The sequence below is a fragment of the Phasianus colchicus genome, chromosome 3 (genome assembly GCF_987193195.1).
Source record: "Phasianus colchicus chromosome 3, bPhaCol1.hap1.1, whole genome shotgun sequence".
NCBI classification, from domain to species: Eukaryota; Metazoa; Chordata; class Aves; order Galliformes; family Phasianidae; genus Phasianus; species Phasianus colchicus.
In genome coordinates this window covers 14,969,789-14,984,176 of record NC_143438.1, presented here as the reverse complement: position 1 = coordinate 14,984,176, position 14,388 = coordinate 14,969,789, and the positions used below count along the sequence as shown (strand labels likewise).

At 40.7% G+C, this 14,388-nt stretch overlaps 1 protein-coding gene and 1 long non-coding RNA gene across 8 annotated transcripts in view; one reads left to right on the top strand and one right to left on the bottom strand.

The window, feature by feature from the left end:
* Nucleotides 1–14,388, bottom strand: part of LOC149918424 (uncharacterized) — a 46,827-nt gene that overhangs the window by 23,270 nt on the left and 9,169 nt on the right. For 3 of the 5 annotated variants that reach the window (XR_016465020.1, XR_016465018.1, XR_016465022.1), the window contains exons 2-4: nucleotides 11,215–11,313; nucleotides 7,208–7,328; nucleotides 4,898–5,012 (exon numbers count right to left, since the gene is read on the bottom strand). This is a non-coding gene — a long non-coding RNA (uncharacterized LOC149918424). The remainder of the gene's footprint in view (nucleotides 1–4,897; nucleotides 5,013–7,207; nucleotides 7,329–11,214; nucleotides 11,314–14,388) is intronic. The other 2 variants (XR_016465021.1, XR_016465019.1) reach the window with 2 other exon arrangements.
* Nucleotides 2,914–9,078, top strand: LOC116226400 (heterochromatin-associated protein MENT). Of its 3 annotated transcripts, none has more exons than XM_031589275.2 (9): nucleotides 2,915–3,087; nucleotides 3,664–3,706; nucleotides 4,372–4,548; nucleotides 4,919–4,999; nucleotides 5,377–5,514; nucleotides 6,082–6,199; nucleotides 6,570–6,712; nucleotides 7,536–7,703; nucleotides 8,045–9,078. In XM_031589275.2, the coding sequence occupies exons 3-9, from the start codon at nucleotides 4,381–4,383 to the stop codon at nucleotides 8,456–8,458; spliced, it is 1,230 nt and encodes a 409-aa protein (XP_031445135.1). In that variant the 5' UTR covers nucleotides 2,915–3,087; nucleotides 3,664–3,706; nucleotides 4,372–4,380; the 3' UTR covers nucleotides 8,459–9,078. The 3 variants fall into 3 exon arrangements, with proteins under 3 accessions (XP_031445137.1, XP_031445135.1, XP_089993145.1); XM_090137019.1 differs by having other exon boundaries at nucleotides 3,465–3,706; XM_031589277.2 differs by lacking the exon at nucleotides 3,664–3,706 and having other exon boundaries at nucleotides 2,914–3,087.

Sequence of the window (14,388 nt, the reverse complement as noted above, 5' to 3'; positions counted from 1 at the left end):
AAAAAATACAGAACCAGAGTAAAATAAAACACATACCTTGAAATGCTCTCTTTTGTCATAACCTTTAATTCATTCAACACTGTTGCAGCCCAGCACTGCACTGCTTTACTCTCCTTTACTCTGCCACTTATTTTGCTGCTTGGATGCAAGACCAAGTGGGAGAATCAAGTCTGTAATGTTAACTACCTAAGTGCTGTCTGAAAGATTACATGCAAATTCTCCCCTACATCTTCACTGCTTTCACAGCTCTTACTCCTAAAGAGGGGGAATTCCCAATCAGTCATGCACATCTAAGAACACAAGTGATGCCCCTATTTCTCTGAATACAGAACGGGGAGGAAAGGACTGGGTCTCTTAACAGCACTTGCACACACTGAGAGCATCTGACTATAAATATCCCTTCCCAGGAAGATAGGATACCTTTTTCCTGGCAGAGAGAGGAGTGTTGACTGATAGTGAGTCTTTTCTGTATTATTCCATGTGGCCACGCTCCCTTTTGGCTCTGCTTCCCAAATGGGAACATAGGGCATTTCTGACATGTCCTGCTTCACCTAAACAGAATGGCTTCATGTCCCAATGGAAAAGTCACTCAAGCACTACCCGATGTTTCTCAGGAATAAAGACATAAAAGCCATGTCTGGGAGGCCAAAAAGAAACAAAACCCCAACAATGCGCAACCAAACTCAGAAACAAATGTCATCCACCTTTTCTATTTTAAGCATAGTTGCAAAGATGAAAGAGTGAATATCCTCTTGGTAATGCTGGATCATTACCAAAGGCCAATGGCAACCAAATTAGAGGGTGAATCTTGCATTGAGGAACAACGTTTTCTCATGTTAAGTAGCACAGTACTGGGGTAGATTGCCTAGAAAAATTGAGGATTTCCCATTCAGGAAAGGGCTGTAGCTGACCTAATTTACCTGTGGGCCTGTTCCAGGCATGCACTGGACTATAAACCAGCTTCTGTCTTATTTCTGTCAATATCCATTCTACCTTACCACTCAATTTCTCATCCTCTCTGGCACCTGTGCAGCTTGAATAACAGGCGCAGTTAGCTTGCTTGCTTGCTCTCAGCATATTTCTTTGGGATTTGGAATCTCTCTAGCTTGGCCTTTCCCACTGATCAGTCATTCAGTGGACCTTTCTTCTACCCTGATTTTTTTTATAACCCTTCTCATTGTACTAAAGTCACCGCTTGTTTAATTTCTGGCATTTCTTCATTGCCTTGCATAACACTGATTTCTATAACTTTTCAGAAGACTTGACCCACTCTGTTCCTGTAATCAGACTTACAGCAAAATGCTTGGCACACCATACAGTTTCCTTCCCTCCCTCCTCTTTCCTTCCCTGTCCCCTAGACTCTTACAGATGTTGCCACTACCTTCCCCTTCTCTTACCCACTCAAGAGCAGCTCTGCTGTCTTCTGGGACAGCAGAGTGACAACTATTGTATTTATTTATCCCTGCTGTATTTTTTTCACTCCCTCCTTGCTCAAGCTCTGCCAGTGGGGCTGTTTCAGTTCTTGCCCTCTTCCATGGCATGCAAGTACTGTGCACTAACTCAGTATTTTGCAGTGTTTCTCTGAAGTGTTTCCCAGCTATGGATGCAGTGAGATTCTTTCACCAACACAAGAAGCAAGGTGTTCAGCCTTGCTTTGCCTATACCTATACTCCCAATGATCTTCACTCTGAAGCTTGACTGTCAGATTCTAATTCAGTCAATAAGCTCTTGACATTTTACGCTGATACATCTTATTCATAGAATCATAGAATGCCTCGGGTTAGAAGGAACCTCAAAGATCATCTAGTTCCAAGACTCCTGCCAACCACTAAATCAGGCATTAGATCAGGCTGCCCAGGGCCCCATCCAACCTGGCCCTGAACATCGCCAAGGATGGGGCATCCACAGCTTCTCTGGGTAGCCTGTTCCAGCATCTCACCACCTTCTCAGTGAAAACTTTCCCTGACATCTAAGCTAAGTCTACCTTCTTTTAGTTTAAAACCATTCCCCCTTGTCCTATCACTATCTACCCATGCAGAAAGTTGATTTCACTCCTTATTTATAAGCTTCTTTTAGGTACTTGAGGCTGCTATCAGGTCTCCCCTGATACTTCACTTCTTCAGACTGAGGAAGTCCAGCTTCCTCAGCCAATCTTCATAGAAGAGGTCTTCCAGTTCTCTAATCATCTTCATGGCACTGCTCTGGACTCGTTCCAAAAGGTCCACATCTTTCCTGTGCCGGCTGCCTCTTGCCTGGACACAGCACTCCAGATGGGGCCTCATGAGGGCAGAACAGAGGGGGACAATCACCTCCCTCTCCCTGCTGGCCACCCTTCTTTTGAAGCAGCCCAGGATACTGTTGGCCTTTCAGGCTGCAAGAGCACACTGCTGGCTCATGTTAAGTTCTTTGCCAGGATCCTTAAGTCCTTCTCAGTAAGGCTACTCTCAATGAGTTCTTATCCTTGTATGAACACATACCTGGGATTGCTTCAGCACAAGTGCAACACCTAACACTTGGCCTTTGTGAACCTCATTATGTTCACACAGACCCAATCCTCAAGCCTGTCCCAGTCTCTATTAAAGAAACAAGAGTCATGGCTTCACAAGGCTGTAAAGTTGGATCAGTCCTACAATACCTGCTTACATTCAGAAACCAAAACCATGCATTCTGGTTCTGTAATCATTTTACTAGATTTATTTATTTTAAACAACAGGCCAGTTGTCTTCACAACACCAGAAGATCATTGAATGAGTGATTTGTTTTGCTGTCCTCTCAGTAGACAATTGTGGTGTAATAGTTAAAACGAGATTATGATCCACTTTGTTCCTTTGAAATGCCTAAAACCAAAATGTTAACAAGATGAACAAGGAACTAGAACGTAACAAGATCAGCAAGGAAGACAAAACTGTATGAGATCTTTTTGGGATTCATTAGAGAGAAGCTTTGAGTAGGCGGGAACAGAGTTGACATTGGAGAGAAGGAAAGGGAAGTGTATAGTACTGTATTTCTAAATTTATTCACTGCTTAACACACAGACACAGAACCTGACAGGACAAGACTCAGTTCTTCTCTCTCACAGGATCACAGGTAAGCACTTAAACCAATTTAAATAACTTTTCTGATGTTTTTAAATGGTTATCTATAGCTTGCATGACAGTGGAAGTATATTAAAATGTACCAGGGTTATACTGTAGTCATTTTTTATATATGCTTTTCTAGATGTCATGCCTTATAGAAAATGAATGTGTGAGCTAAGGAAAATAGTTGGGAGCATAACTGATCACAAGAAGGAAAATCTTGTCAGGACAGTAGTTGTCTTACTAATTAAAATATTCAGTTTGATAAAGGAGTCTCATACTTTAGGTGAAGCAAAGCCCATTTTCATTCTGTCTTGTACATGATCAGTACAGGGACTCAGAGGAGTAGAGTAAGACAGATTTCTATCCTGATGCTCATTTGGTCAGGTTCTCCAAGGAGAGGATGTCACTCTGTGGTACAGATTTGGTGTAGACTGGATAACGACTACCAGAAAAACTGAAGTGGTTTGGTAACCAAAAACTTGATAAATATCTGTGGACTTCAGAGACTGACCTGCAATTTCTGCAGTGCCATTCAAAAAATATAAATCTTTCTTTACATAATAATAACAACAATATTTTCCAGTCTCTCTATCAGAAAACAACATCAAGAAGGTACTACTGAACAGGTAAGTTAAAGTTTGGAATGCTCATAGCTTACACACATAGATATTTGCCAGTTTCTGAGGAAAATAAAATTACCAGAATATAAAGAAGAGAATGTAGTTAGACTTTGTGAATAAAATGGTAACACTCCAAAAGCAAATAACAACTTTGCTGTACATTATATGATCTGAAATGGGTGGCTAGCCAGAAAAATTCCATAAGCCCAAGAGTTACACCTAAATACATTCTCAGTATTAGCTCCTAATTCTATCTAGATCCAAAATGAGGTAGTGAAAATCTCAGATGTCCTATGTACAAAAATTACTTAAACTTCCCTGGAAACATTACTTTGATAATGAGTTAGGAATGAAAATGAACAAAATATGCAGCTTACAAATCTACACACTTTTGAAAACCAAAGGCAGAAAGAAACATGAATAAAAGGGCAGATCTATAAAAGAGGACACATCTATAGGGAAATATGAGATGGATAACAAAAACCTAAAAGAAATTGCTGCTCCCAGCAGGTGGCACATGTATGCGTAGAAGATATAACATACAACTAGGCTATTAGTTTCAAAAGGTACCTATGCACTGCATTGCAAATGTAACATTTCTCGCTAATACACATCGCATACATCATTTTAGACACTCAAATACTACAGTTCTGTCTGTTGCTTCTTTCCAGGCTATAGCAATGGAACAGGTTTCAGCATCAATTGGCAACTTTACAGTTGATCTTTTCACCAAGCTGAATGAGACCAATAGGGACAAAAACATTTTCTTTTCCCCTTGGAGTATATCATCTGCTCTTGCCCTGACATATCTGGCTGCAAAAGGCAATACAGCAAAAGAGATGGCAAAGGTAAGTAGCTCTGTGAAGCTATGATGCCCAACACTGCCCAGCACTGCTGTTGAGATGCCCTGTTCCATCGTCATAGGGAAAAACTACATTTGGGTTTGCACAAATGCATTGCTACTGCTGATTGCAATGGCTGTGGAAGGGAGTTCAGCCTTGTAATGTGCAGACAAAAGTACTGTGATGATGCTCACAGAGGGAAGCAATACTATTCCTTGTTACTGTATGGGATTTACATATACTACAGCTCCAGTGTCCCTCAGCACAGTGAGTTATCATAAGGAGCCAAACAAGACAACCGTTTTATCTCTATTAGGTTTTAGGTCATGCAAATTCTTTCATGGCAACTTCTTACCTCTGGAAACTCTATTTGCAGGTTCTTCATTTCACTAAAGCTGTAGAAGCTGTAAGCTCTGTGGCCAGACCTTCTCGGGGGAGACCAAAAAGAAGAAGAATGGTATCTATTAGACCTGAAATCACAAGATAAGAATTAAAATGTCTGGAAACAGTCCACTATTTCTTGTTTGCAGCATTCTTTATGTTTAAAGTATACCCAGTATACTTTGCAGAACATCCAATTTCAGTTCCCCTCACTCATTCAGACTCAAAAGCGTAGAAGCATAAGTCACTGGGATAGTCTGGAAGGTTTACAATATGGTAAATCAGTTAATCAGGTCATAAATGGAGCCCTGCAAACTGCAGCAGTGGCAAATTTGGAAAGATAAAAAGTAAGAGAGAGGAACAGAAATCCCTCCCCAACATTTATCCCTTAGCGTGTTTCAAAAACTTCATACAAAAAATGCAACTGGTAAATGTACAGTTTCTCTTTCCAAGGACCCTGAGCATGAGCAAGCTGAAAACATCCACTCTGGATTCAAAGAGCTCCTGACCGCCTTCAACAAACCCAGAAACACCTACTCACTGAGAAGTGCCAACCGTATCTATGTGGAAAAAACCTATCCATTGCTGCCTGTAAGCTGAATGGTTTTATTTCAAAGAGGATTAAGAAAAATTGCTAAAAAAAAAAAAAAAGTTTTGCACTGTATTCATTGTATTCACCTGTTATTAATAGAACAGATTTGAAGCTGTCCATAAATGCCACAAATGATGAGTCTTGGTTTCCAGTAATAAACTTCACTGGAAAATACCATTTGGGCTTCTCCCAGGATATAAGAATGCATTTGGCTGTAATGCAGGACTCCTCTTCATGCAGTACAGCTTTATCACTGGAACCTCAATACATACAATTGAAAATGAGATACTAAAACAAGCACATCCAGGGGATGTGCACAGTCTTCTTTCCTTCTCCAAATAAAAGTGGGAATGAGAGAGTAAGAGAAGGGAAATATTTGTCCTTTGGTTATTTCTTAACCGATAACTCACTGCTCAATAGAGAGCAAAAGGCTACATCCTGCAGTTGCCTATGTGCAAAAAGTTAACAAGAAGTCCAAGAGCTAACAAATTACTTTCTGGACTATAAAAATACTGTACAATACTGAATATTTCCTTCTTTCTTTCTTTTTATATGCCATTTTCCAGACATATATACAGCTCAGTAAGAAATACTACAAGGCAGAGCCAAAGAAGGTTAACTTTAAGACAGCACCGGAACAAACCAGAAAGGAAATCAACACCTGGGTGGAAAAACAAACTGAGAGTAAGTTGAGCTCGACCCCAACATCCTTCCTCTTCCTGCTGCTCCCTTCGGGACCCTGTTCCCACACTTGTAGCTGTAGCATCCAGGTCATGCCTCCTGGTGTGGGCAGTAAATGGCTGTCTGCTTCTAGTTGCTTGCCATGAAACTGTGGCATTTTTTCAGGCAGGAGCCAATTGCTGTCAGCTAGCCAGGAGAACTGGGCAGCAAACAGCAAACAGACTAACTGGTTTATGTCAGGGAAGTAATTCAGGGAGTAGGGCACTGAGGCTTGCATTTTTTCAGTAAGGAGTTGAACAGAGCGAATAAAGAATCAAAACGTGTCCTCACTTTGTTACACTGGAGTAAAGCCTGACTTTTCTGATTTTAAAAGGTAAAATCGAGAATTTGCTGAGTTCGGATGATGTGAAAAGCATAACCAAGTTAATCTTAGTCAATGCCATTTATTTCAAGGCAGAATGGGAAGTGAAATTTCAGGCAGGACACACATCTATGCAACCCTTCCGACTGAGCAAGGTAAGCTCCTCCGGTGCCCTCCTTACAGCAAGCAGACTGGACTATGCACCTACTGTTACCACCTTTTATTTCATCCACCCTTTAGGCATTCCTTGGTAAATAGACTCTCTGAAAAGTTGTTTACAGCAAAATGTGTCAGTGGTCAGCTCACCAACATTTATGAAAATTAAGATGCTGCTCAGGCAAAGGATAACTAGATCCAGACAGAACACAGTTTCCAAAAATGCTAGAGTCACTTAAAGCCTTTTTGCAAAACTGAGATATAAGGGCTAGATTGTAAAAATCAGATATTGAGAGTCCGTGCTTCCTGGACAGGAACTGCATGCCATGCTATGGGTGAGTACAGTACCCACACCTTTGTGCTGCACAATCCAACTGTGAATACAGCTGCAGCAGCACAGCTCCACAGGATGGGTGCATGGCTGAGTGAGACTAGAGGTAATGTTGCCAGAGAGAGGAGATCACAAAAAGGCTGCACAACATTTATCCTCTTACACCGTAGTTGTTTCGCTGCTTTAGTGTTGAGTGGCTGTATGCCATGAATGCTCTGTCCCCCTAATTCTTGCTGACATTTCTGGCTCCCTTCCTCTCTCCTCTGTGGGCTGATGTGCATGTTCTGGGGAAAAGAGAAAATCAGTTAGCTCAGTCCCCAGCAAAATACTCTGGGACAAGAGATAAGATCAGCAATATTGTCCAGTCAAGAAAAGCCTTGGAAAAAGAATGTCAAATCTCTGTTACAAAAGCTGCTTGTGAAAGTTTCCTCTTTACAAGGGATTCCTTTTTTCAAAGAATAATTTCTAACCGACAAATAAATACCTTACAGAACAAGTCCAAGCTCGTGAAGATGATGTATATGAAAAACACATTTCCAGTTCTTATAATGGAAAAAATGAACTTCAAAATGATTGAGCTTCCATATGTGAAACGTGAACTCAGTATGTTCATCCTACTTCCTGATGACATCAAAGATGGCACTACTGGTCTTGAGCAGGTAAGAAGTTATGCTACACCCATTCTGTATCACCACTCAGTCATCAGAGCAAGGACAGACTGATAACCATATGGTCCTTTCTTTCTTCTGCAATTAATTTGGCAGAAATAGCACTCAAAAACTTGTAGCATTATGCCTCACATTTGCTTTGCAGCCTATTCTCTGGTCATCAGTGAAAGCAATTTATATTTCATGTTTTTCAGCTGAATGTTAAATATGCCATTTAAAAAACTGTTTAAAAAATTTGATTTAAAAAAAAGACAATCATAATTAATGATTGGTTTATTAATTATTGGTTTATCCTTGCAATTATCGAATTCCTCTTATTTCTTAAACACTAGCTGGAAAGAGAACTCACCTATGAGAAGCTGTCGGAATGGGCTGATTCAAAGAAGATGACAGAAACTCTTGTAGATCTGCACCTGCCTAAGTTCTCACTGGAGGACAGATATGACCTCCATGATACTCTGAAGAACATGGGAATGACAAGTGCCTTCAGCTTCCAAGCTGATTTCAGAGGGATGACTGATAAGAGGGATTTGTGTATTTCCAAAGTCGTTCATCAGTCTTTTGTTGCAGTTGATGAGAAAGGCACTGAGGCAGCTGCTGCTACTGCTGTAATTGTATCATTAACAGCTACAGCTATCAACTATGCTCTGACATTTAAGGCTGATCACCCTTTCCACTTCTTCATCAGACACAACAAATCCAAAACGATCCTGTTTTTTGGCAGACTCTGCTGCCCAGTAGAATGAATTATTCCTCATTTCCAGAGGGATCCAAAGTTCACTTTTCAAACGAAAAACGTGAACTGTAGTGTTAAAAGCTCAGCTTTCAACGTATAGCCATAAGTACTGGAAATATATGTCTTTTTTCTTAAGTAAGGCAGCACCCAGACACCACCATGTGCCTCAAAGATTGTCTCTCTACTGCTCCTTTCCATTATGCCAATGAAATTGCCTTTCATAGAAAGCAAATGCTTGATGTATAATTGCTAAACTCTGATCACCTTGCATTTTGTCCTTATTTCTTTGAACGCTCAAGACTGAGGTTGATAAGCATCCCAACCAGCAATAAGACCAAGAAAACTACAGCAACATGCCTTATTGCTACCTCTTATTGAAATGTGATCTAAACAATTCAAATCTGCATTCCATTTTCAATTTAATGTAATTGTATCTGTTTCCTGGCTAACATCTGCACAGTTTCCTTGCTACCTGGATCATTGATAAATGTATGATTTGTAACTTATGAGTGCCTTTCAGCTAAGATAGTCCCGGTATTGACAGAAACACCAGTAAGATTTTTATGCATGTTTCACTTCATTATTTTGCCATGATCTACATTTACAATAATAAATGAATTTGGAACTGTGTTTGTGCTATGCAAGATTCTAAATCACCTAACACTTTTAGAGCATCCTGTACAATGAATGGCTGACACACATTTCCACTTTTGGTGTTTCAAACCAACCATCACATCACCACTAATGACAAAGTTCTGAAACACTCTAATAAACCAGTGTCTTACTCCCACTAGATTTCATACAACACTGAAAACACTGTTGTTCAACATGTTATCCTAGACATTTACTAGACACACCAAATCAAATCAAAGCCTGTGATGAGATAACAGAGTTAAGGCATTTGCCCAGTCTTGTTCAACATCTTCACCAATAATCTAGATAAAGGAATAGAGTGCATCCTCAGCAAGTTTGCTGACAATATGAAACTGGGAGGAGTGGCTGACAGGCCAGGAGACTGAACAGCCATTCAGCAAGACCTGGACAGGCTGGAGAGTTGGGTGGAGAGGAACCCAATGAGCTTCAACAAGAAAAAGCATAGGGTACTGCACCTGGGGAGGAATAACTGCATGCATCAGTACACATCAGGGGTTAGCCTGCTGGAAAACAGCTCTGAGGAAAAAAAGCTGGGTATCTTGGTAGACAACAGATTGACCATGTGCCAACAGTGTGCGCTTGTGGCCCAGGTGGCCAATGGTATTCTGGGGTGAATTAAAAAGAGTGAGGCCAGCAAGTTGAGCGAGGTGATCCTCCCCATCTACTCTGACCTGGTAAGGCCACATCTGGAGTACTGTGCCCAGTTCTGGGCTCAGTTCAAGAAAGACAGGGAACTGCTGAAGAAAGTCCAGCAGAGGGCTGCAAAGTTGATTAGGGGCCCGGAGCATCTCCCATAGGAAGAAAGGTTGAGAGACCACAGACTGTTCAGCTTGGAGAAGAAAAGAGTGAAGGGTGGATCTCATCATTGTTTATAAATATCTAAAGTCCAGGAGTCAAGTGAATAGGCACAGACTCTTTTCAGTGGTGTGCAGCAAAAGGGGCAGTGGCCAAAAACTGCAATGCAGAAAATTCAATAAAAACACTAGGAAGTACTTCTTTATTTTGAGGGTGATAGAGCACTGGAACAGGCAACCCAGAGAGCTTATGGAGTCTCCTTCTCTAGAGATATTCAAGACCTGCCTGGATGCTTTTCTGCGCAACCTGCTGTAGGAAGCTGCTTTAGCAGGGGATGGATGATCTCCAAGAGGCCTCTTCCAACTTCTATGATTCTGTGATCTGAACTTGCTTTCACTGTAAGCAATCAGTTTTCCACTTTTAACCGCTGCTTATTGCACTATCAGCCCCCCTTGGAAGGGGCTGAAATAAAAGTTTGACCAGAGCAAACAGCCCAAAAGAGTGACTTCCAAACATCCAATGCTGTATCAATAACATCAGTTTCTTCCATTAGCTTAGGAGGGCAGCAGGTGTGCTTTCCTTGGCCTACAGGAATTGCGTAAAGTTTTGTAGCCATTACAATATCCAGCTACTACAAGTGAGAGAACATTATTTCAATCAACAAGATCTGCATGCTGGAGGGAAGTACTGTAAAAACATATACTCCTACCAAAATTCCACCTTAAATTACAGCTCACCCTATACCTCAACAAAAGATAGTCTATTTGGAAATATACCTCCACCCAACAAAGTATATCTACGCCTTCTTCTCTGTACACTGTGCTGCCTCTAAATTCAGTGCCCTCCCTCATCTGTAACCCCCAGCTCAGGGTTCAGCTGTCTGTCACTGAGGACTCACTTTGGTTCAGCCCAGCTGCATGCTGCTGACTCAGCTTTACAAAGAAATGTACTAAGGTGTGGAAAAGCACGCAAGTGAAAACTACACAATAAAAGTAAAGTAAAAACACAAAGAAGTTATTGTCAGGATGGAATAGTCAGCATAGCAAGGACTTGAGGATAAACGCTTGCATATGGTGAGTAAAACCTTAATAATAATAATAAAAAAGTTAAGAATTGGAATTCTCCAGTTTGTTCAGGTCCTTCTGAATGGCAGCAAAATCCTTCTGGTTGGATGATGTATCATCTACTCCTCCAAGTTCTATATTGTCTGCAAACTTGGTGAGGGTGATGCTCTATCTCAGCATCCTGGTCACTAATGAATGTAAAAATAGTACTGACACTGGTATTAACCTCTGGATTACACCATTAGAGACTCACCTTCAGCTGGACTTCGTGCCACTGATCACAACTCTCTGGGCCTGGCTGGGCTCACTTATCCATCCCGTCATTTGTCAGCCTGGCAGGCTTTCAGGCAGCCTTACAGGAAAGGAGTATTAAAGATAGTTTCTAAAGCCAAGGTAAACATTGAGTATTCTCCCCTCATCAAAGAGGCTAGCTGGCTCATCCTAGAAGGCAATCAGGCTGGCTAAGCATGACTTCCCCTTCATATATCAATCCTGACTACTCTCACTCTCCTTGTTCTTCATGAGTTTCACCGTAGTGCCCACCTCTGTGGTAGGCTGACCCACAACAAGCAGAAATGGCAGAGAGAGTACGGAATGATAAAGACAAGGAATGTTACAGTGCTGGTGTATTTTTAGTACTCAAGGCTTGGATACAGAAAAAAACAGCAACAATACAACCTATTTTAGAACTAAGATGCAAATGAATCAATACTTTGTAAGGTTTTTATTTTACCATCAGTAACTGGAACAAGAAAATCCCTTTTTAAATATTATTTATACTCCAGTCACTTAAATGTCTATTGCAACCACTGTGATGCTAATTCTCCTTTCCTCTCTTGTAGGACAATGCTGAATGGAACTTCCCACAGAGTAAAAAACTGTAACTGGACTTAGTCTAGTACTGATTTTAAATTGTACAGTTTTTTTAACCAGGTTTAAGTGTGAATGCCTAGATGTACCAAACTACAGAGTAAACTGATCACAGGTACAGGAGTACAACAACAGAATAGACAGAAAGATACAACCTCACATCCACACTGAGAAAGCTGAGGATGAAAGATGACTTCATCAGAATGCCTGAGAAAAGAGACTTGTTTTATCAGAAAACTTTTAATGACCATTTGTCAGAGACCAACCTACTTGTGGCCAGTAAGTCAGGCAGGGGTTTTGATGCAACACGTTGTTTCTACCATTCTGTTTACAGTAAGCCATTATTTCCTCTCCTCCACGTGGCACAGCAAAACCAAGAGCACCTTTTCTTTCCCATATTTTCTCCCCTTTGAAACTCTACTCACTCTTACTAAACAGGATCTTGCAGTAGATACCACAGAGTGTCCACACAGTTTGGGCACCCTTTTGTAATTTTCCTGTATTTTTGGCCAATCTTTGTAGTTTGTAGTACAGTAATTATCACTATTAACTGCTTTCTTACTTCTCCTAAATATTCAACCAAACAGGTAATGACAGTTTCAGATATGTAGCAAGAACATTTCTTAACCAAATAACTAAACATAATAGCGTTCAATAGATTTCTGAAGAAAGAAAATGAGATGGATACTACAGGTATGAAAAATGTGCATACTTAGAGAGAGAACATGTGAAAAAAGATAAGCATTTATGTCACCCCTGAAACCCTGCACTGTGTATGTATCAATTAGACTCAAAGTGAAAGCAACATAAACATTTAATTCTAGTTCTAAATATGTACTCTTTATACTAATGTTCTTCCACACAGGTTGACTGCATGCTGGTAACTGGTGTACTCTGCATGTGTCATAACTGTGGGCAGAGGACACTCCTAAGGCACTCCTAAGTAACCATACATGTAGTAGAAGATATAGATAATGACTGCAAAGGGAATGGATTGATGCCTTTAATCCAAGTCAAGTAGATAAAAACTGGAATTGCTAATTACATTGGTTAAAATAAAATGCCTATATACAGATAACTGTCTTGCATTATATCTTCACTGATCTCTGATTTCATACAATCTGCTACTTCTGCTCTCTATTACAAAACAACAAACAGTTTCAGTAAATAAAATAATTACAAGCAGAGCTTCCAAGCAGCTTTGCAAACTTCCTCCATTCCTAGAAGATAATAAGCTCAGCACAGTGCAGGGCCTGTAGGTCATCAGGCTGAATGACAGTATGAATGACACTAACAGCCTACTTTAGTACTCCTTTTCAGCCAAATCTTTGAGATTAGTTTCTCTTAATTCCCTAGTTCATAGAGTAAAAAGATGAGGAAACTGTAGAATTATTTCAGTACAGCCCTTGTCAGGGCACTGTGACTATATTCTTTTCTGCAATTCCTACATACTTGCAGAAAGGTTGAGAAGGGCACCACTGGGAAAAGGGCATGCTGGGCTTCACATTTCAGGACATGCACCAACTATCAGTGGTTTTGAACTGACCTCTCTCCCTTCATCTCTCTCTAAAATTCTGAAAGCCAGTGATGGAGAAAAGAAATGGGAATAAATGAGGGAACAGACACATTAATACAAGAAGAGGATGTTGGGAAGAGAAGGGAGGTGCAACCATTTCTACATTTCCAAAAGTATTCATTGCCTCACAGACCGCCACAGATCCCGACTGAAGAAACATCTTAACTGTTCCCCCTCTCGCAGGATTTCAGGTAATGTAAATATTCATATCTAAATAACCAGCTTTATTTTGACAGTCTTAAAAATTCCTATAAATTGTCCAGAATGGAGTGGGTAAATGGTAACTTAAATGTCATGCAGGGAAATGGAGCATTCAAGTGTTCATACAAACTGCAGCCTTTAGGAAAATACTGCACAAAGGGCACAGTGTTCAGGATGCACATCCAGACTGGGCAAAACGTACGCAGCCTGAGCACAAGTGTCCTCACTTGCAGGCAGGGTGCCTTAATTACCAGACTACGAGTTGATTTAGAGATTTAGAATCAGAGGACAGAACACAGAATGCAGATGATAATGCACTCCTACTGATCCTGGAGTTGAACACACGTGACTGCATTACTCCATACTGCAATGTTTTAGACAATCAGCACTATTCAAGCCTCTGCTTTATTCGTGTTAAATAACTACTGGATCAGCATCCAGCCTTTTCCTTTCCTGGATGACCAAAGCAGTTATTAGACAAGCAGTGTTCATACAAACACACATACTCAAGCCCTAGAAATGTTTGATTGCTGTGTGCAGATTCAGTTCTGACATGCTCTGGCAATAGTGGAGACACTGCCTGAAATTCTTTAAGCAAAAACATTCAGCTCAGCCCAGTTCCCTCGATATGCTCTGGCAGTATCTAGCCGATTAGCTCCTCCAGGCACAACAGTAAGAAATACCAGGCTTAAGGTAAAATGCTTAAGGTATGAGCTAGGCTGCAGGGCATTCACCTCTGAAGCATACTTGAGAATGATTCAAAGCTGTTTTGGAGCACTG